We start from the raw sequence: 19,159 nt of genomic DNA, 5'->3' as shown, positions 1-19,159 counted from the left end.
AGCCGTCTTTCGACAGCGAATGAAGCGGCTGAAGCAACAGTTACTCTTGGACCTGTCGATAGGATGATTGACACCATAACAAGTTGATGGCTCCTTATAAGTTATCGAGCTGCAAAGCAATCGACCCTGACTCCGAAGAGCAGGGGATCGCTAGGCACAGATCCGTGTTTGCTTGAAGAGAAGAGAAAAGAAAATTATGGTTGCGCCTCAGAGATTTAAATACACAAAACTTCGGGAATATCCGCTTACATAATCCGGCCCAACTGCGGAATTACCTAGCCACGTCTCGTTCCACCTGCCGCGTTTCAAAGTGATCCGTGCTCATCGACCTCAGGCCTATCTTTCTGCCTACTAAGAAATAGTCCTTTTTATCGTCTAACATAGTCGCATCACGTAAATCGACGTTGCCATCACGATACGACTGCCAAGATGGACGCCGCAACGATCGAAGAGACGAACAGAATTCGTATTTCCCTGGGAATGAAGCCTCTGCCTGTCCCAGGAGCAGATAACACCAGTCAAACTCAGTCAATGTACGCGGATGGCGATGCACCTAGCACACTGGAGAGCCGCCAAGCCCAGGCCTACGACAACTACAATAAGGTGATTGAAGCGGAAAAGGCAAAGAAGAAGCGCGAAGAGAAAGCCGCAGCTATCCGAAAAGCCCGGGAGCAGGCGCAACGAAATGCAGTTCTGGAAGGCAAAGGCTTCGGAGAAGTCGAAGAGGGTGGCGATCTTAGCGCCAAAGACTGGCTCATTGGACAAAAGAAGCGACAGAAGAAGATCGCCAAAGTCAGGAAATTGGAGGAGGAGCTGGCCGCAGCCGAGGCTGAAGCTGCTGCAGCAGTCCAGTATACTTCCAAGGATCTTGCTGGTATCAAAGTTGGACATGACACAGCGGATTTCCTCGATGGCGACGACCAAATTCTCACCCTCAAGGATACAACCATTGATGAGAACGAGGAAGAAGGCGATGAGCTGGAGAACCTGAACATGCGCGAGGCCGAAAAGCTTGCCGAGAGACTTGACAATAAGAAGAAGAAACCAGGTTACAACCCTCTAGATGACGACGAGGAGGGTGAGCGTGGTATTCTATCACACTACGATGAAGAGATCGAGGGCAAGAAATCCAAGAAGTTCACCCTTGACACAAGTGGCGTCATTGCAGAGCTCTCAGATATTCTTGAGAAACCGGTTGACAAGACAAAGAACGGCCAGAACGTGAGCTTGGACGACGTTATTGGTAAGTCCTGCTTGCGTGCCCAAAGAAAAGAATATCATACTAACAAATCAACTTTTATAGGTGATGCCCCTATTTCTTCAGACTATATAGACCCCTCACAGATCAAAGTCAAGAAGCCTAAAAAGAAGAAGGGCAAGAAGGGGACCAGACAAAAGCCCACAGATGATGATGATCTCTTTCCCATTGAAACAACACCCATAGATGACGCGATGGACATTGACTCAAAAGTCATGACGACTAAGAAGAGAAAGGCAGTCGATGATACTTTTGTGGATGACGACGACCTTCAAGCAACACTCGCGATCCAAAGAAAGAATGCCTTGAAGAAGCGAAAGAAGACCCGACCCGAAGACATCGCCCGGCTGCTTAAGGAGGAAGATAACGAGCCAGAACCAGCAGAGCAACCAGAGGGTGGCCTTGTTCTCGATGAAGTCTCGGAGTTTGTTGCAGGCCTAAGTAAACCCGGCGAAAACGAAGAGCGCAAGCCCAGAAGACCGAAGACTGTATCAAAGTCCCCAGAACCCGATGACGATCACCCCATGGGCGACGATGCAGAAGTGGTTGAAGAGAAGCCCCAGCCATCAGCTGTCGAGGAGTTGGATGAGACGGGCGTCGAAGAAGAGAAGGCCGTTGGTGCAGGTATGGGTGCGGCTCTCGCGCTGTTAAGAGAGCGTGGTCTCGTGGAAGATACGCGTGGAGACGCGGAATATACCAGCTTGCGAAACCGAGAAGACTTCCTCGCCAAGAAGCGTCTTTTGGAAGAAGAGCTGGACGAGCAGGCACGCGCCCAGCGAGAGCGTGACCGTACAAGTGGCAAGCTGGATAGAATGTCAGTTCGTGAGCGTGAGGAGTGGGCACGTCAACAAAATACCTGGCGAGATCAGCAGCAGTCTCGACGCATGGCCGAGCTGTTCTCAGCAGGATACAAACCCAACGTCGACATCAAGTACACCGATGACCACGGCCGTTCTCTTGACCACAAGGAGGCGTTCAAGTACATGAGCCACAAGTTCCATGGCAAGGGAAGCGGCAAGGGCAAGACAGAGAAACGGCTCAAGAAGATTGAGGACGAGAAGCGACGCGAAGCACAGAGCATGTTTGACGCAAGTTCTGCCGGTATGAGTCTGGCAGCTCAACAGCAGCTCAAGAAGCGACGGGAAGCTGGCGTACGACTTGCATAATTCACTTGACTTTTTATCACAGAATGGAGTTGGGGGCTACGAATAGTAATACCGGCAATGGACAATTCAGATCAACGAAAAGGTGCTTTTACCCTTTGCTCATGTGCTTATTTGAGATTTCATTTCTGGCTGACACCCTGTGAAGATTTAGATCCAAGGTATGTTTTGTATTCAACTAACTCTGCCCTAGGCTCCTGTCCCCCCCCTTTACTTGTTTCCCACAGAGACCCCTTTTTGATAACCCCTTGATTCTCTCAGTCCCCAGGAAAATACGAGTTCAAAACATGAGCTTCAAGTGAAACATTGCCCCTATCATCATTTCTTTACGATAACCTGGCCTTTGTTCTCAGCCGCCATCTCATTCCAGGTCCTCTTCATGTCTCTCATTGCCTCATCCACCTCCCCTTCCATAGCCTGCGCCATCTTCAAAGCCAGGGTTGACTCCTGATCTGACTTACTAGCCGATGATGAGAACAATGGCAGGGGGGTCGTACTGTCGTGGTGGCTGGAGTTGTTTATCTTGGTAAATGTGAGTCCAGGAGGGAGTTGAGAAGACATGATTGTTCGTGAAATCGAGAACCTAGAATGATTAGCCGATGACCTGTTTGTGACTTACCTGCAAAGCCTGCCTGCTGGAGATGATGTAAGGATGGTTAGTTGAATGGTTCTTGGTGTCAGGGCTGGCACAAACGAGCTTCTTATACCAAGATGCTCGTTGTTAGTGGTCTGCGAATATGTCAAGGTTCAACGAACATCACCTTTGATGAGAAAATGACCTTGGTGATTGTCTTCCTTGTGTGCTCTGCATATACGTAGTTGTTCGTAGAATCAGTAAAGTTGAACTGCTGGAAAAAGTTGCTGTTCACTTCAACTCTTTCAAACAACGCATAGTTTAGAAACAGAACCCCAGTATATGTCATGTAAAGAAATCAATTTCGTGTATCCTAGGTGTCTATAAGGGAGAAGAAATAATACGCGCCAGTATCCCAAGCAAGTCCCTCCCCCCCAAAAATAAGAACCACCAACTCCAAACATTTCTGTGCTAAGACCTTCCAGAATCGATCAGACCTATAGGCTGACCTTTGCCCCGATACCCTTGCCTGTATAATGTATTTTCTCAGTCCAGCTGCCCAATCTCACAGTCACGTTGGCTATAGCATCAAGCTTGAGCGATCCGCCCAGTGCTTCTTTCAGCTTGCCATAGCCCACGCTGCTGGCAGACCATATGACTGGCAAGCGTGGGGTCTGGGATCGTCCAGGTGTTGCTGGGAAAGGTTCATCGTGTATAATCTGACCGACAGGCTCGGTGTGGTTGTAGAGAGCAGTTGCGTTGATGTGTTCTATGTATAAAGTGTTGTAGAGTAATGGAGAAAGAAGTGTAAAAGTGGCTGTCGAAGAAAAGAGATGAAAGGTGGCATCTGCGATAAAGTGTGGCTTCTCGCCTTCGTGCTCGTCCTCACCAGGGACAGTTATTCGCGGTGTAGGCAGAGTGATATTGATCTTCGACAAAGCCTCGCCGATTATAGGGACATTCGGGACACTCCGTTTGTGTGTGCGTGCCGTCAGTGTCGTATTCTTGCCGGATACATAGTCTGATAGTAGCTTGCGGCCAATTGCTTGTGCCTTCTCGCCGCCAAATCGTAAAGGGTCCCAAGTCGCAAGAACAGGGAGGTTGGTGTTCTTGCCGAGATCAAACGTAACATTTCTTGATATGGCCTCGCCGAGAAGTTCCCCGTCGTGAAGAATGTGTACGCTGAGGTAAGGTACAACAGCTGCGTACGGTGTAGGGTTTGTGAGGTTGATAAGAGCTCTCATCTGAATTCCCGTCTCCGTAGTTTCCATAACCTCGATCTCGCCGACTTGAGGCTTGAGTTTACCAAGTGCGTTTCCAGGGAATCCTAATTATAGGTCAGTATTGGCTCTTGCCATGGTCGCAAGGCGTGTTAAGAAAATACTTCAGCGTGTAGATAAGGATTATTCATCCTCATGGGGGATGCAAGAGATTACCACAGCGATGACGGACCGTTTACTGGAATCTTGCCCTCTGCGGGAACCTTCTTCACCGTCAGAATGCCGAGGACGGTTTTCAGCTTTACGTCGACTTCGGCCTTGATGTCGAGTGTGATATCGCCGCCTCCAAACAGTAGCTTCTGCATGACCTCGCTGAACACATCACCATCGGTGATTGTCAAGGGGACGTCGACTAGTCGTGATGTAATGTTAAGAAGAGTTTCGCCGTTTTCTTTGTCCTGGACCTTTGTTGAGTTGGCACTCTGCCAGTGGCGCAGGTTCAACTCGCCCATTTTACGCTTCTTGTAAAACAGATCAGCGTTGGAGCGGAGCTTGTCCACCCCCAAATCCACATTCAGCTCAGGTGGAAGAGCTGCGAGTACTTGTGCAGTACCAGATACTCGGGGCTCACCCTCGGGATCATCGACATCGGCGAAAGGGTCGGGTAATTTAAAGTCGACATCCGTCAGGGAAAAGTTGCGGATCAAACTATCGAATGATCGCCCTGGAAAATCGACCGGTACTGTAATACTCTCCAGGATATCTGAGATCCATTCGGGGGTATCGGTATTGTTTGTCTTCTTCCCTCTCACAAACACCTTGGCATCCTCGCCATGCAGATAACGGTCCATGAAATGGTCGAGAGGGGATGATTCAGAGTGAGGGCACGCTTTCGTCAAAGATTCTGGAATGTCGCGGATGATGCCTTTGGCATCGGCTTGAACATCTGCCTTAGCTTCAACATCAATTGGCTCCGTGATAGCATCTGCAACACTGATAGAGGGCAGTGATGAGTCGCAATTGGGCACCAAAACTTCAAACCCAAGAGTCGGGACCCGGAAGGACACTGGATAGTCATTGTGGACTTTTAAGGATACGTCGGCCTCGATCACTTTTCGTCCGTGGCCATCTACCGGGCGATCGTGAAGATCCATGCGCTCTATGTTGTAGTTGGGCATTGATGGGATCTCATTAGCTGCAAATTTGTCAGTCCAGCACTACAGAAATAAATTCGCCTTTTCTCATTAAAAGAGTGTCTTCTTTCCTAAGAACAGAGCAGCATAGGAGCGGTAGAGAGCTTGACCTTCAAAGACCATGGATTCCGCCACATCGTGAGCACCAAGAGGGACGATTCCCGATTTGAGGTGAATCTTGGTTTTGCCCACTACTTTCAATTGCTTTAGGTTCCCCTCTAACCAATCATTCGCAATCTTGCGAATATGCTCAGCATCGCCAGGGTTGACATCTGCCACGAAGTCTAGCTCATTGGTGTGTCCGTTAACTACATCAACGACCAGGGGAGGAATAACCGCAGCGCCGGCAAGCGCATCGGCATAGTCGGGTAGATAGACGTTGACAGTTGTTTCCTTGGTCTCGAGTTTTCGCATAATTCCAGTAACTGCTTTTCCAATACGGCGGGAATTTTTGTTGTCGACCCGTGATCCATCGAGGTAGACGTTTGCACGAATACGCGCCCGGATGCCATCGCTTGTGATGTTCTCAATGGATAAATTGGTAGGTTCAAGAACAGCAGCTTTCTCAGCGTACTCCTTGACGGCAGGGGGGACGAGGAAACCGAGAATTATGATGAGTATTACAATGATACCAAGGAGCACCATGGCGATGATGGAAGGCCATCGCCAAGGTGCCTTGGTACTGGTCTTCTTGTTGCAAATTGACCAGAGACTCCACGCGGCCCGAGACTGAGGCCCAGTCGAGACTCGACCATTTTGTTCGCGTTCACTAGCATCACTGTGATGCCCGTCATCGCTTCTGTTGAGAAGCGGCGATGTCTCGGTAGGCTCCTCTTCCTCGCGCGTTGGGGAGGCAAGAGGCTCGTTCTCCTCGGCCGGCATTGTAGTCGTATCGGATGAAGTGGAAGCCCGTCTAACAGAGATTCGGGGCGCTCATGCGGCGCAAGTGACTTAGGGCAGGCCGTAGTAATGTATTGTCAAATTAAGGAGGGAGGTTGATGATCTGTTGGTTGTTGGAGATGATGTTGATGTTAGAAGCATGAAGTAATCATCAAGTTGCGGTTAGGGAGGTACGTTATGGCGGACGATTCGTCATCGAGGTGAAGTCACTTTGGGCAGGGTTTATGAGTGATAAGGTTGTAGCGGGCGGTGTTGTGATTGGCTTGGTTATGTCTAATCCAGGAACGGAACCTCACCTCAGGCCCCAGCTTTCGCCCTGAAACTTGGGGGTCTTGGAATTTGGGGCCCGATGATCTTGCACGCGACGTCATTTTTTAATTGAGCTGATCTTATTAATAGATCATGTTTGAGGATCCATTGGACATCCATTCCCAAGCTATCTTTGACAGTAGTGCTCCCAGCATGGAGATATCTTAATATCTAGCCCATAAATACCTAGATAACAATATCACCAGGCGATATTGCAGCAGCTATCCTGTACGGTAGAATTGTGCAGCAGAATCTGAAACAAAGACAGCAAAGGAGCAGACATATCAACAGAATACACCAATGAAATTAACACCCATGCGCTATTTACAAAAACACCTTCACGAATATGTGCACTTCAGACCTTTCAACGCCGCCTAGGCGTGCCTGAGGGAGACTTTGGAAGGAGGACACCTATCTGTCTCAGGGAGCAGCTATCTCATGGCACCATAATATTTCCTCGAGTTGGTTGGCTTACTTCCAATACCGGGGATCTGGGCACCTATATCACGCGGCTGAGAGCTCTCATCATCTCTGCTGAGGGCAGAACAGAAAACAGCTCACGTTTGGAACCTAAAACAGAACAAGCATGCAAGATGTGTCGATGGTGAGTATTGAGATGGCCGCTCGTGCTTATCACAGCTTCAAGTGTAGTACCAAGCTTAGCTCGAACCGAAGGTTTACAAAGGGGAGAAGCTGTTGAGTCGTAACCAGTGATGCAATAAAAATACTTCAATTAAGATTCTCTACAATCTTATTACCTACTTATTTCCATCTCGAGATCTTGGCGTAAATTGACGAGCTCAGTCGGCCAACAGGATCATGGCTATTGAAAATTCAACTACCGGTAACGGCGGTTGACCTGAGAAACCTACCTTAGCAAAGGACTCACTCGCAGTCAAGTAAGTGGAGTTTGAAAACAGCAGCGATACAATAGGTTCCCAACTACCCAATGCGTTTGTATAGACGATTAATATAAATTGCAATCTGATCCAATCATGTATAACGTCGTCTAAGTTATAGATACCTTATTAGAGTCAGCGTCCCGAGACCGGCTTAACATCACATTAAAGTGGGGCATATGCTTTTTGGGCTGGAGAAAGAAACAACCGGGACATGGCCCTCCAATGGTGACTCCTCCTACCACAGACTCATCATATCTTGACCTACTTAAGCCATTGGCTTTAAGAAAAGCTCACTTTCTTCCTTCGATCTGACGTTCAACTCAATTATAGGCTTCAGAGCTCATTTTTAATTATACAATCACTCATTGACTCACTCACTCAACACACAGCTCAAAATGAAGACCTCAGCTTTCCGAATCGCTCGAGGGGCCGCTGCAGGCCTTCAGAAACGAGCGTATTCACAGGCTGCGACACCTAGGCATCTCATGACAATTGCTGATCTTACTCCCAATGAGTTTGCCAACCTTGTTCGTGACGCCAACACTCGAAAAATAGCTGTCAAGGGTGGAGCTCCCGCCAGCTATCTCAATGCCGGCCTTGCTGGTAAGACTGTTGCTATGATGTTCAGCAAGCGCAGCACCCGTACTCGAGTTTCCACTGAAGCTGCTGTGACTATGCTTGGTGGCCATCCCATGTTTCTCGGGAAGGATGATATTCAGCTTGGTGTAAGTATTGCACTTACATGATGAAGATCTATGCTAATGCCTACCAAGGTTAACGAGTCGCTATACGACACTTCGGTTGTCATTTCTTCAATGACCTCCTGTATGGTCGCTCGAGTTGGACCTCACTCTGATGTCGCTAATCTCGCTAAGCACTCAAGTGTTCCTGTCATCAACGCTCTGTCTGATGACTTCCATCCTCTGCAGACGATCGCTGACTTCCTCACTCTCCATGAAACTTTCCCATCAGCAAGCGCCAAGGGAGCTACCCTGGGCCTCAATGGTCTCAAGGTCGCCTGGGTCGGCGATGCCAACAACGTTCTGTTCGATCTCGCCATCGGTTGTGTCAAGATGGGTGTTGACATATCAGTTGCCGCCCCCAAAGGATATGAGATTCCTGACAACATGAGGCAACTCATCAGTTCCGCTGCTGACGGCGTGTCCTCACCCGGCAAGCTTTTTGAGACTAACGTCCCTGAGGAGGCCGTTAAGGATGCCAATATCCTGGTGACTGATACATGGATTTCCATGGGCCAGGAAGCTGACACCCAGAAGCGCCTCAGGGACTTTGCTGGTTTCCAGATTACGAACGACCTTGCAAAGCGAGGAGGTGCAAAGTCGGACTGGAAGTTCATGCACTGCCTCCCTCGACATCCTGAGGAGGTTGCCGATGAGGTCTTCTACAGCCCCCGCTCTCTGGTATTTCCCGAGGCCGAGAACCGTCTCTGGGCCGCTGTTTGTAAGTCTTTACGCTGTTTCATTTCGAAGCATGATCCTAACATCGACAGCTGCCTTGGAAGGCTTCGTCGTCAACAAGGGCAAGTTTTAAAGTATGGTGAGAAGACGGAATACGAATGGATACGATATCATTTACTAGCCACACTTGACAGGAGGTGGAGCATTGGCGCACGAACGATAAAAATAGTCTTGGGAATTAAATCAATTAAATCAGATCCTTTCCTTGAAAACGCCATTGGGTCGGGTCACTAATTGAGGTATCTATCTAATTTAACCAGGAGGGAGCTGACTAGCATCGACAACCTCGTCTGCCTCCATGACAAGGGACTCCTGGTTACCTTCAGACAGAGGAGATCGGGGTAGAGCCATCAGACCTGTACGGGCAGACTCAAGAATGCCAAAGGGAGCAACAAGCTTGAGGAACGAGTCGATACGTGACTGCTTAGCAGAACTGGAACCACATGTCAGTATTGCGCATGAATGAGTAGACAAGAGGGAGAGGGTGGGTAACATACACTTCAACAATGCAGCTGTTGGTGCTGATATCTAGGACCTTGCCGCCAAACTGGTGGGCGAAGTAAGTGATCGACTTAAGATGCTCGTGCTTGTGTCGCAGAGCTTGACTGACGGCCAACTTGCTGGGGTGGAAGTCCTTGGCGGTATCGGAGAGGCTACGTTCAATGGCCTCATGCGCGTAGTCGACATCAGTCTCGCCAGCAGCAATCTCGCGGTGGTGGTGGAGGAGCTCCTCGAAGTACTCGGGACCAAGGATGTTGATCTTGGCAAGGAGAAGCTCGCGCTGGACAAGAGCTGCGTTGGTATAGTCGAGGACGGCCCAGACAGGAACCAGATCCTCAAGCTGTCGGCGAGCCTGCTCAACAACGCCATCTTGACCAGTGAGGACAATGGTCATGCGAGAAAGGTCGTCAACCTCAGTGTTACACACGACCAGAGAGTCAATGTTGAACCCGCGAGCTGCCAAAATTCCGGAAACACGGGACAGAACACCAGGCTCGTTCTGGACCAGACAGTTGAGTATATGGCGCTTGGGGGGAGCGGTTGAAGGGACTGGGGTCTCGTAAAGAATATTGGAGACGGCGGCCTGAGCGGACCACGCAGGAGGATTGTCGCTCACGGGAAGGGGAGCAGAGCGACGGCGGAGGGCCTTGTAGGCGATGGCGGAGGTCGACGAGGAGCTATATCGCACAGCGGCGACGCCTCTCGCGGAGGCGACCCAGCGGAGGGACGAAGTCAAGGGCCGTAGAGAAGCCATCTTGCGGAGACAGGAGAACAGGAACAGTTCTCTGTTCAGAACAAGAAGGGTCTCAACACGGTAGAAATAGCAATTGGTCCGGGCGGAGGATGGGATGAAGGTGACTCAAAGTCAGGAAGAGATAGGTCGAGGGAAATGCCGAAAAAATCAATGGGCCATCGATACGCCGGTGACCGGAGGCTACAGAGACACGGGGGCAGGTGTTTGCGCGGGGGCACGGATCAGCTCAGCAGGGGTCCGCTGTAAGCTCCGAGTCTAGGTTATCAGGAGCTATGGAGATAGGGTTGTTGTCGAGCTTACATACCACTGGCAATGGCTCATGCCATATGAATGAATCATTGAGTCGGAAAGTGACTACAGGGGTTGGATTGTTCTATAGGTAGGCGAATAACTTGATGCAATACAGTAATTGACCCCAGTTCATGCCCATGACATTCCCCAGGTTCCTTGTAGACCATGCAGGGCTCAGCCAAGCCACACTACCAAGCTAATTGTCCAATGAAGAAGCACCTGATAATCACTTAGAAGGAACTCTACCAGAGGAATCGAAAAGCCAGAGCGTTACAAAATAAATTAGCCTGGGCAACTAAGTTCAGTGCTCATGACATAATCAAACACTTATACTCTCGGTTGCCTTCCGCACTCGCCTGCCCTTTTACCCCATGTTGCCCATTGCTATATCTATTGTCCCAAGCTCTCCCCCACATTCGCAACCGCCGGTTTCGGGTAGCTCACCAGCCACATGTGGCGGAAGGCTGAAAGAGGTACGTGCTTCAAGCTGCTGCTCCGTAGACCATCAAACATCAACTCCACTTCAACACAGGCGCATTTCGGTTGCTATTTTTCACACCGGATTTGCATTGATACATAGGTACATATAGACCATTATCGACAACTCGGTACCTTTCTGTAACAGCTGTACTCCCACGTGGCGTAGTTCCAACCTACATCCCCCAATTTTCGTTTCAATATTCGCAACTCGTCGAGCATGGACGAAACAGAACGACGAACGGTGAAGCGTTCGCGCTTCGACCAGACAGAGCCGGAACCCAAGAGGACATCGCGATTTGACCGTCGCTCTCGATCTCCCCCGTCGCGTCGCTCTGAGCCCGGAAGAGATCGTAGCCCCATTGCAAAAGATGCAACCCCCGAGGCAAGGAAATCTCCAACTGATGCTGCCGCTGCCGCTGGTTTGTGACCCTGTCCCATGCCTTTTTCTTTCTTCTTCTTTCTTTCAAAGCCATCGCGACAAAGTTTGTCTGCACACGTCTCTAACATAATATATAGCTGCCGCTGCGGCTCGCATCAACGCGCAGCTCCAAGCTCGTAAGGGAATCCAGCACGTCGATGTGCCTCCCATCAGGTCTGCTGAAACCGACTCACCACCGCCGCGAACAACTTCGACACCACAAAGCGCAAACAAGACAGCTCCGGCACTCGATGGCGAGATGTATGTTGCAGATGGCGACTATATCCAGGATATCGAAGTCAATGACCTAAGGAATCGCTACCTCCTTACCAAGGGGTCCACGCAGAAAATGGTAAATACTCCTGATTTAAAGCCCACTGATCTTCCCAGAACCGCTCCTTTGGATTTATCTCTGCACTTAGATCGAGAATATCATGCTTACAGCTTGATAGCTCGCTTCAATACCCCCTTCGTTGCTCCTGCTGACTCCCACTTGATTAGATCAAAGACGAAACCGGCGCTGGTACGCAATTCCTTCATGTTTTTTTGTAGGATATAATATTGACTTAGCAAGATATAACCACCCGTGGCAGCTACTATCCCAACAAGAGTATGGCAACCGCCGCGGTAAGAACATCTTTTAGTCTTGGTTGGGTCTTACTCTAATCCCTTATAGAATCCTCCGTTGTACCTTCACATCACGAGCACGAGCAAGTCTGGCTTGGAGGCTGCTGTCGCCAAGATCAACGAACTTATTCAACAGGAACTCCCTCAGCTTGTCGACGAAAGGCGTTTCCGCCGTCGAGACCAGGAGCAGGTTGAACGTGACGAGTTTGGTCGAGTAAGGTTCTCGCGATTTACGTGTGGAACAAGGATGCTGACAATCTTTGTGTAGCGTAAATGGCCCGAAGAGAAGATCCCTATCAGCCTAGAGCCCGTGCATGGGTTCAATTTGCGTGCTCAGGTCGTTGGACATGGAGGTGCCTACGTAAAGCATATCCAGCAAGAGACAACTTGCCGTGTGCAGATTAAGGGACGAGGTTCTGGGTATCTCGAGGCAGCCACTAACCAGGAGAGCGATGAAGACATGTTCCTCCATGTGACGTGAGTTGACGTGCTTGTTGCTTTGGGACATTCATGACTAACATAAACGCAGCGGTCCTGACCCCAATATGGTTGCGAAAGCAAAGGAGCTTTGCGAGGACCTAATCGCCAATGTCAAGGAACAGTACGAAGAGTTCAAGAGTCGTCCACCGCGCTACGGTGGCGACCGCTATGGGGGGGATCGTTACAATGGTGGCGGTGACCGTAACCATTCCCATGGTGGCTCACACGGAGCTTCTCATGGTTCATATGGCGGTTCTGGCTATGGTGGATACGGGTCTAACCCGGGTGGTGCTTCAAACAGTCCAGCCCCTGCTGGCGTGAACAGTCCGACGAATGCTGCTGACTATGCCGCCCAGTACGCCCAGTACTACGGTGGCGCAGACCCTTACGCAGCCTATGGTGGTTATGCTAAGTAAGTAGAACTGGCCGCTCGAGATGCCTGCTTCGTGATGCTGACGATTTACTACAGCTATGTTGCTATGTACCAGCAATACTATGGAGCTCAGGCTCAAGCACAGGCTCCCGGCGCTCCTGGAGCCACCCCTGGGCAGTCAGCTTCACCTCCTCCTCCGCCCCCAAGTGAAGCCGCTCCTCCTCCTCCGCCCCCGCCCAGCTCGGCACCTCCCCCGCCTCCCCCTTCTGGGTCCCCTCCCGGAACAGGCGGGAGCTACGGTTCGGTATGTGACATAAATGTCGAGATAGTTAGCTCGCATTTTACAAGATATCTTCCCCTTGGGTATATGCTAACACTCCGCAGGTTCCTCCTCCACCAGGACTTTGATTTTTGATTGGATTACCCATCAGCAAAGGGGAGCCAAAGAATTACAGATTTTGACAGAAAAGCATGCCGCTGGATATGGAATTCCATGGCTCTGTACGTGAACGCTCCAGTTTGCATTGCAGAAAGAAAGAGTGTTGATTCAGGTCTCGCATGCGATTACGAGCTATTTGAGTAGGAATCTACATCGAACCATCTTTGTATGGATGCGATTAAGAAATAGCAGTATTGCTTTCCAGTAGGTCGCAAAGTTGGTTTTTAGGAATGACATATTGCAGGTCGAAGTACATTACACTCGCAGTGAAGAAGGTGACGTTTCCTAAGTATATTTACTATCTGACAGACCAGGGACATGGCGTTTCTAATGGTTCTAGCTTGTAAAAGTTGTAGATACTAATATGCAGCGTAAGAATTATTCATTAGTTCTTATATTCGCAAGTTTTTACTTTTGAAGCTGATGAACTCTGAGAACTCGCATGTGGTTCGGCATGATGTAAGATACTAACATGCCTACCTTACCCACTAAGTTAGGTTAGCACCTTGGATGGCCGGTCGTGCTTGATGAGGGGCCCGGTTCCCTTATCGATAAGAGAACAAACGTCCTTGTCGCATCGCATGTAACCTTGAAATCTAGACATACCACCTACATACGACTACTAAATACACTTAATTATCACGATTGTGTTACAGTGTAGTAATTGCCCCGAGGAAAACATGGCAAGATGAGCCATCAGCGATATCCCTCCCACGATCCAGTCAAGGAGCCCCATTCTATCTCGCTCAAAGTGCTTCGGTGAGCTACCTAGCTATATGAGTCCAGGTCCAGATAGCTCCGAGCTTTACCTAGCTAACGTACAGTCAACTTTAAGACTGTCGCGTCCGTCGCTCGTAACTCAATACCCGATCGATCCTCCCTCCTCAGTAGGCGCATCCATCAAGTCAGCCCCGATCCCTGCTTCGCTCGCGTACCATTCCGAAGCTGCCTCGAACCCATCTCCTTTCCTTCTCAGTCCTGCCGTCAACCTTCCAGTATCGTTTGGTTCAGCATATGTCGGCGAGACTTTTAGCTGCACTCTTTGCGCGAACAATGAACTACCAATAGATGCTGCCAAAAATATTCGCGATGTGCGCATCGAAGCAGAGATGAAGACACCTGGTATGGGTGCTGTTCAGCGCCTTGAGCTTGGCCCCTCAAATGGCCAACCTGAAGTTGATCTTGAGTCTGGAGGTACCTTGCAGAAAGTGGTCTCGTTCGATCTTAAGGAGGAGGGTAACCACGTGCTTGCGGTAACAGTGAGCTACTACGAGGCGACAGAGACAAGTGGACGAACAAGAACTTTCCGGAAGCTGTACCAGTTTATCTGCAAAGCTTCACTCATCGTGCGCACCAAGGTGGGTCCCCTGAACTCCAACAACACTCAAGAACGCGGGCGATGGGTGCTCGAGGCACAGCTGGAGAACTGTAGCGAAGACGTGGTGCAGCTGGAGAAGGTGGTACTAGATACGGAGCCTGGGTTGCGGTATCGAGACTGCAATTGGGAGGCGAGCGGGAGCGAAAAGCCGGTGCTGCATCCAGGTGAAGTGGAGCAGGTTTGCTTCGTGGTCGCGGAGGACGGCACCGAGTCGGGTGTGGAGGTGACACCGGACGGGAGGATTATCTTTGGATCATTGGGAATTGGATGGAGAGGTGAGATGGGAAATAGAGGATATCTGGCTACTGGGAAATTAGGCACAAGGCGAGCCGCAGCACGATGAAGAGAACCCCTCAAAACAACGAATGAATGACACCCGTAGCATTCAGTTGCGAAAGGCGAGGACGCTATGACGCCTCAACACGACATTTTGTGATCAAGATCTTCGTTGTCTATCCCCCAGTCCACAAATTTCGATAGTCTATGGATGTCCAGGGCCCAGGGCTGAACAGAGTTCTTTCAAGCCGATCTCGCCCTGTGAGCCGTGTCTTAAACCTTATCTAAAGGCCTTGACATATCAGATGCCATACAAGCATTTGTCTAAGACTTGGGAGCCAATGGTAAAAGCCACTGTTCATCAAGACATTCTGGTTCTTGTTCTTGCTAGTGTTTCTGATTTGAGTGATTGACGGCAGGTGGCTTCATCACGTCCAATTGCCGATTGCGTCTTGCTATTACAGGAGCACGAAAAGGAGTCGCTGGGGGGCCAGGATGTAGACAGTATGTGGCTATGCAATGCTTGAACCCTCCGTCGACTTCACAGCAGGGCCCATCCTCGTCGGGCAACTCAGTGTGAGCTGCATGATTCCATGAGACGAAGCTGTGACAGTTTTTGTAAGAATTTGGGTATTGCAACTCGGTACAGGGTTTGAAAAGTATGTCACTCCAAAGAGCAATTAGTGATAGTAATGAAGAATCAACCCCAGTACTCGAAATAATATAACGTAAATGTTCCATGACGGGGTTGACGAACAATGTTTTGTATCCAGAATTGAGCAATAATGAGCTGATATCATATTGCATCCTTGTAATATGGAAAATCGAACCGAGGAGACCAGATCGAAATTCCGAACGGCAATGGCTGTATTCTAAGTGATACCTAAATTGTCCGTTCTGCTTTGCAGAGTGCATGTATACACGAATCCTGAGTAGTTGACTCGCGAGTATAGTCTGTAGGTTCAGACTTTATTTCAAATCAGAGACGTCCGCGGTTCCTCCCTCGAACCACTTTGTTTCAAGCTCGAAAGATTCTCTTCAGAAGCAAAGAACCCCCCGGGACTAGGATAAGGAGGCCGTGGCGATCGACCAGGATGAGCGAATATCAATCGAAACAACGCATCACACTAAGATCGATGATAGCCGCGTTGTAGCACTTGCTATCGTAGAGGGGGACCAATGGCCTGGTACGTAACACACGGTCCAAGGTGGAGAGCGACCTGAAACAGACGACGCCGTCGAGGTGTAAGTGTTGTGGGTGGATGGGATGGCGGCATTAGTATGATTGTGACGGCCATGCGCTTAGGCCTAGCTTGGTTGTTCAGCAGTTTACCTGATACTCAGCATACAGACCGATGAAGGACGAGTGCTCCGAGAGATGAACAAGGACGAAGCAACGTCTTTCTGCGAGCTTGACAATTCCGAGCCTAATCGGTGCCCCCTGGTGTCAGGTCGCGGTCCATAGTTGAGCTGAAAGCCCGAGCGAATAGTTTAAGGGAACATAAGTCGTTCTGTAACTCTGTGAACACTAATCAAGAAAATTTAGCTCGGCTTGCGTGGAAACATGACGATAGGTACTTGAAGGGAATTGACATACAAAATCATTCGATTCGTCAAATATGACTACCTATACTATTTGACAAGGTGAGTTGTCATGTCTCAGAAGATCGAGTTTGTATTAGATTCGGCTCATGACTTGCTAAAGATAGCAATGGACTGGGCCATGGTAATATGATCAGCTTGAGCTGGCCCGATGACATTCATGCTCTGTTAGATTTATATAGTCCTCTGAATTTAGTAGCAAATATCCAAGTTTAGATTCCCTGAGTGTGGCTAGACGGTGTCTGAAAGTTAATTCAAGGACTTGCCGAGTCAGGAGAAAAAGTTCCAGGGCTGAGTAGGTCCCCAGTCTAAGTTTCTTTATATTGATCCTGTTTCTTTTTTTGATTTCCTGTCTCGTCGATGGCGACTTGAATAAGGCTCTTGGATTGGCCAACGCGGGCCCCATGTATACATACAAACAACGATGGAGTGGAGGGTGGATGCCAGATGTTTAAGGCGTGTGTGCTTCGCGTATTAGTGTGTTTACTACGGAGGCATTCGTCGTGTGTCGATGTCGTCTATCACTGTCAATGCTCCGTACCTGCATCACAACGTGGCTCGTGCTTTCGTATTCCATGAGATCCGTCAGGGGCATTTGTCTTTGGCCCTGACTTTGACCTATGTTAGGAGGCTTTTCTTGGCCACTGCCCCTAGACTATTGACGCGGGTGCCAAATTTGGCAACGCCTCAAAAGTCAATTATTAGGCCCAGAATCAAATAGTCATTGGGAAGTATCACTGAATTTGAGCTTCGCAATAGTCATGTAAAAGGAAGAAGAAAGGAGGGTTGAAAGAGAGATTCGTGTTTAATTGAGCAGGAGTTGGAAACATTAATAAGGAAGCACGTCGTTCAACAAGGCTCGAGTCTCGTCCAATCATGACCTTGTCTCAAGGACGGCGTCAAATTCTGTAAATGGCAAGAGTCGTCCATTTCCATCAACAAGATCTACAGGGTTTTGTCAATTTTGGGATTCGAGACGGGCAACCATCAGCGTCTCACCTGCCTCCCTTGTACAACTCGACCGTCGATCGGGAGGAACGATGTCAGGGCAAGCCTTGGTATTCTAGGTACCTTAGGTCTAGTAGGTAAGTATCTGCGTACCAGGTTATGTTGGGTTGTACCATCAAAGCAAGAGCAGGTCGAAAAACGTACCGTTTACTTCTTGCATTGTTTTTCAGCTCCCATTGCAGTAAAGATTGTGGAGAGACGCTAACTATCAGAGACGCCGTCTCTGAACGACACCCACCCATTATAGCGTCAAGGTCCGATTAAGTCGGATGGAGACACAACTGACGTAGGTGGCCCTATAACGCCTGCCCTGCATCATGAAAGAATCCATGAAAGCAATGCCCCTCATGACATCTGGAAGAGGTAGTCAGGCAACGGGTCAGAAATTGAATGATATGAATCACAAACACAGACACAAACAAACAAGGGAAAGTAAAGAAAGATCAAAGTCGTCTTGAGTCCCCGCCAAACACGATCTTGATATGTGTAGCGTTTCCGACACACCCTCCACACATTGTCCCCACGAAAACGGTGAGGACGGGACAGTGGTCGGTAAACACTAAAGACAAGACGCTGAGACACCAATCGGGGTTTTATTCTTTTCTCACTTATTTGGGCTTCATGGTTTCACATCCTTCTCCCGTCGATTGCTCATTAATTTATCACGATGTGCTCCAGAGAATAGGCACAAAGTACTTTATCCAACACCTGTATAGCCGTTACGCAACCCGTGGTTGACTTTGGCCGGGGCGATACAAATGGGGGATCTCGCACTTCAATGGGGACTGAACACCGGCCCAGACAGACTCACACTCGAACCAAGACCATCCCTGACCGTGTCCCGGTTCTGTACGACACAGGACTTTGTCCCACGCTCTTCGCCGGGTTACTCGTGCCGCTCAGGATCATACCTACATAGGTAGTGTAATGTACGTAGGTATCTGTACGACACCCTTAAGAGGCCATCCATCATTTCAAAGCGACAGCACATCAGGCTGTTGCTGCACTGAAAGTTCGGTTTGACTGATATCAGGCACAAAGGGGGAGATCACAGAATAGGACAACTCATCAGACACCATCGGTGATGAGTGCCGTTTTCCACATGTCCACTGCATCAAGCATGCAGCTGGGTGAAGCATGTTGATGCAGACGGATCCAGTATCCCGCATACATACGCAGGCACGCCTACAGATACATACAGATTGTTGACGCCTCATATCGTATGCAGTGTTGCCACCGCAGCGTGGCCGCCCCGTCGGGACCGTTACCTTTGCGATAAAATTATTTTTAAGTTGAGGACTGTTGTTTCCTTTGTATGTCCAGAAGGCAGACTTGAACCCATGATCGATAAGCACTCCAACCAACATCCATCACTTGGGGGATGTTGGCTCACCAGCTAATGTGGCACCCCAATCCTTAGCTGATGGAGCAAAGACGGCGACTAAGTGGGTATTGTTATGGGGACGGGAGGGACACCCATGAAGCCTGCCTCCTGGAGGTCAGGGGATAAGACCTGACACTAACTAGCGATTCCT

At 49.4% G+C, this 19,159-nt stretch overlaps 5 protein-coding genes across 5 annotated transcripts; 3 read left to right on the top strand and 2 right to left on the bottom strand.

The window, feature by feature from the left end:
- Positions 1 to 429: 429 nt before the first annotated feature.
- Positions 430 to 2,424, top strand: FOBCDRAFT_269535 (SART-1 protein; the record flags this gene model as incomplete). The annotated part of the gene is made up of 2 exons (XM_031173990.2): positions 430 to 1,243; positions 1,304 to 2,424. The coding sequence occupies 2 exons, from the start codon at positions 430 to 432 to the stop codon at positions 2,422 to 2,424; spliced, it is 1,935 nt and encodes a 644-aa protein (XP_031050775.2).
- A 457-nt stretch (positions 2,425 to 2,881) lies between these two features.
- FOBCDRAFT_177069 (uncharacterized protein) lies at positions 2,882 to 6,506 on the bottom strand (the record flags this gene model as incomplete). The annotated part of the gene is made up of 7 exons (XM_059608528.1): positions 5,519 to 6,506; positions 4,448 to 5,410; positions 3,565 to 4,322; positions 3,505 to 3,524; positions 3,178 to 3,297; positions 3,041 to 3,056; positions 2,882 to 3,004 (listed from the first exon to the last, which is right to left on the bottom strand). Exons 1-7 carry the CDS (start codon positions 6,288 to 6,290, stop codon positions 2,882 to 2,884), a joined length of 2,772 nt encoding a protein of 923 aa, XP_059466788.1. The 5' UTR covers positions 6,291 to 6,506.
- Positions 6,507 to 7,751: 1,245 nt separating this feature from the next.
- On the top strand, positions 7,752 to 9,162 carry FOBCDRAFT_215398 (Aspartate/ornithine carbamoyltransferase). Its single transcript, XM_031173986.3, has 3 exons — positions 7,752 to 8,244; positions 8,293 to 8,980; positions 9,030 to 9,162. The coding sequence occupies exons 1-3, from the start codon at positions 7,915 to 7,917 to the stop codon at positions 9,068 to 9,070; spliced, it is 1,059 nt and encodes a 352-aa protein (XP_031050771.2). The 5' UTR covers positions 7,752 to 7,914; the 3' UTR covers positions 9,071 to 9,162.
- Positions 9,163 to 10,438, bottom strand: FOBCDRAFT_155417 (small subunit of acetolactate synthase-domain-containing protein). Its single transcript, XM_031173985.3, has 2 exons — positions 9,495 to 10,438; positions 9,163 to 9,430 (listed from the first exon to the last, which is right to left on the bottom strand). Exons 1-2 carry the CDS (start codon positions 10,250 to 10,252, stop codon positions 9,250 to 9,252), a joined length of 939 nt encoding a protein of 312 aa, XP_031050770.1. The 5' UTR covers positions 10,253 to 10,438; the 3' UTR covers positions 9,163 to 9,249.
- A 476-nt stretch (positions 10,439 to 10,914) lies between these two features.
- Positions 10,915 to 15,081, top strand: FOBCDRAFT_197163 (uncharacterized protein; the record flags this gene model as incomplete). Its single annotated transcript, XM_059608865.1, has 11 exons — positions 10,915 to 11,016; positions 11,190 to 11,442; positions 11,540 to 11,793; positions 11,943 to 11,964; positions 12,016 to 12,068; positions 12,118 to 12,282; positions 12,337 to 12,545; positions 12,598 to 12,960; positions 13,018 to 13,225; positions 13,353 to 13,422; positions 14,147 to 15,081. 11 exons carry the CDS (start codon positions 10,915 to 10,917, stop codon positions 15,079 to 15,081), a joined length of 2,634 nt encoding a protein of 877 aa, XP_059464185.1.
- Positions 15,082 to 19,159: the final 4,078 nt, after the last annotated feature.

This window comes from Fusarium oxysporum, chromosome II, assembly GCF_013085055.1.
Source record: "Fusarium oxysporum Fo47 chromosome II, complete sequence".
In the NCBI taxonomy this organism is placed as follows: domain Eukaryota; kingdom Fungi; phylum Ascomycota; class Sordariomycetes; order Hypocreales; family Nectriaceae; genus Fusarium; species Fusarium oxysporum.
This window is presented reverse-complemented; position numbering and strand designations above follow the sequence as displayed.

Coding starts and splice junctions, on each gene's coding strand:
- FOBCDRAFT_215398 (XM_031173986.3), top strand. CDS start 7,915: ATGAAGACCTCAGCTTTCCGAATCGCTCGAGGGGCCGCTGCAGGCCTT. Junction 8,245..8,292: donor AGGATGATATTCAGCTTGGT/GTAAGTATTGCA, acceptor ATGCCTACCAAG/GTTAACGAGTCGCTATACGA. Junction 8,981..9,029: donor CCGTCTCTGGGCCGCTGTTT/GTAAGTCTTTAC, acceptor TAACATCGACAG/CTGCCTTGGAAGGCTTCGTC.
- FOBCDRAFT_155417 (XM_031173985.3), bottom strand. CDS start 10,252: ATGGCTTCTCTACGGCCCTTGACTTCGTCCCTCCGCTGGGTCGCCTCC. Junction 9,431..9,494: donor AACAGCTGCATTGTTGAAGT/GTATGTTACCCA, acceptor ATGTGGTTCCAG/TTCTGCTAAGCAGTCACGTA.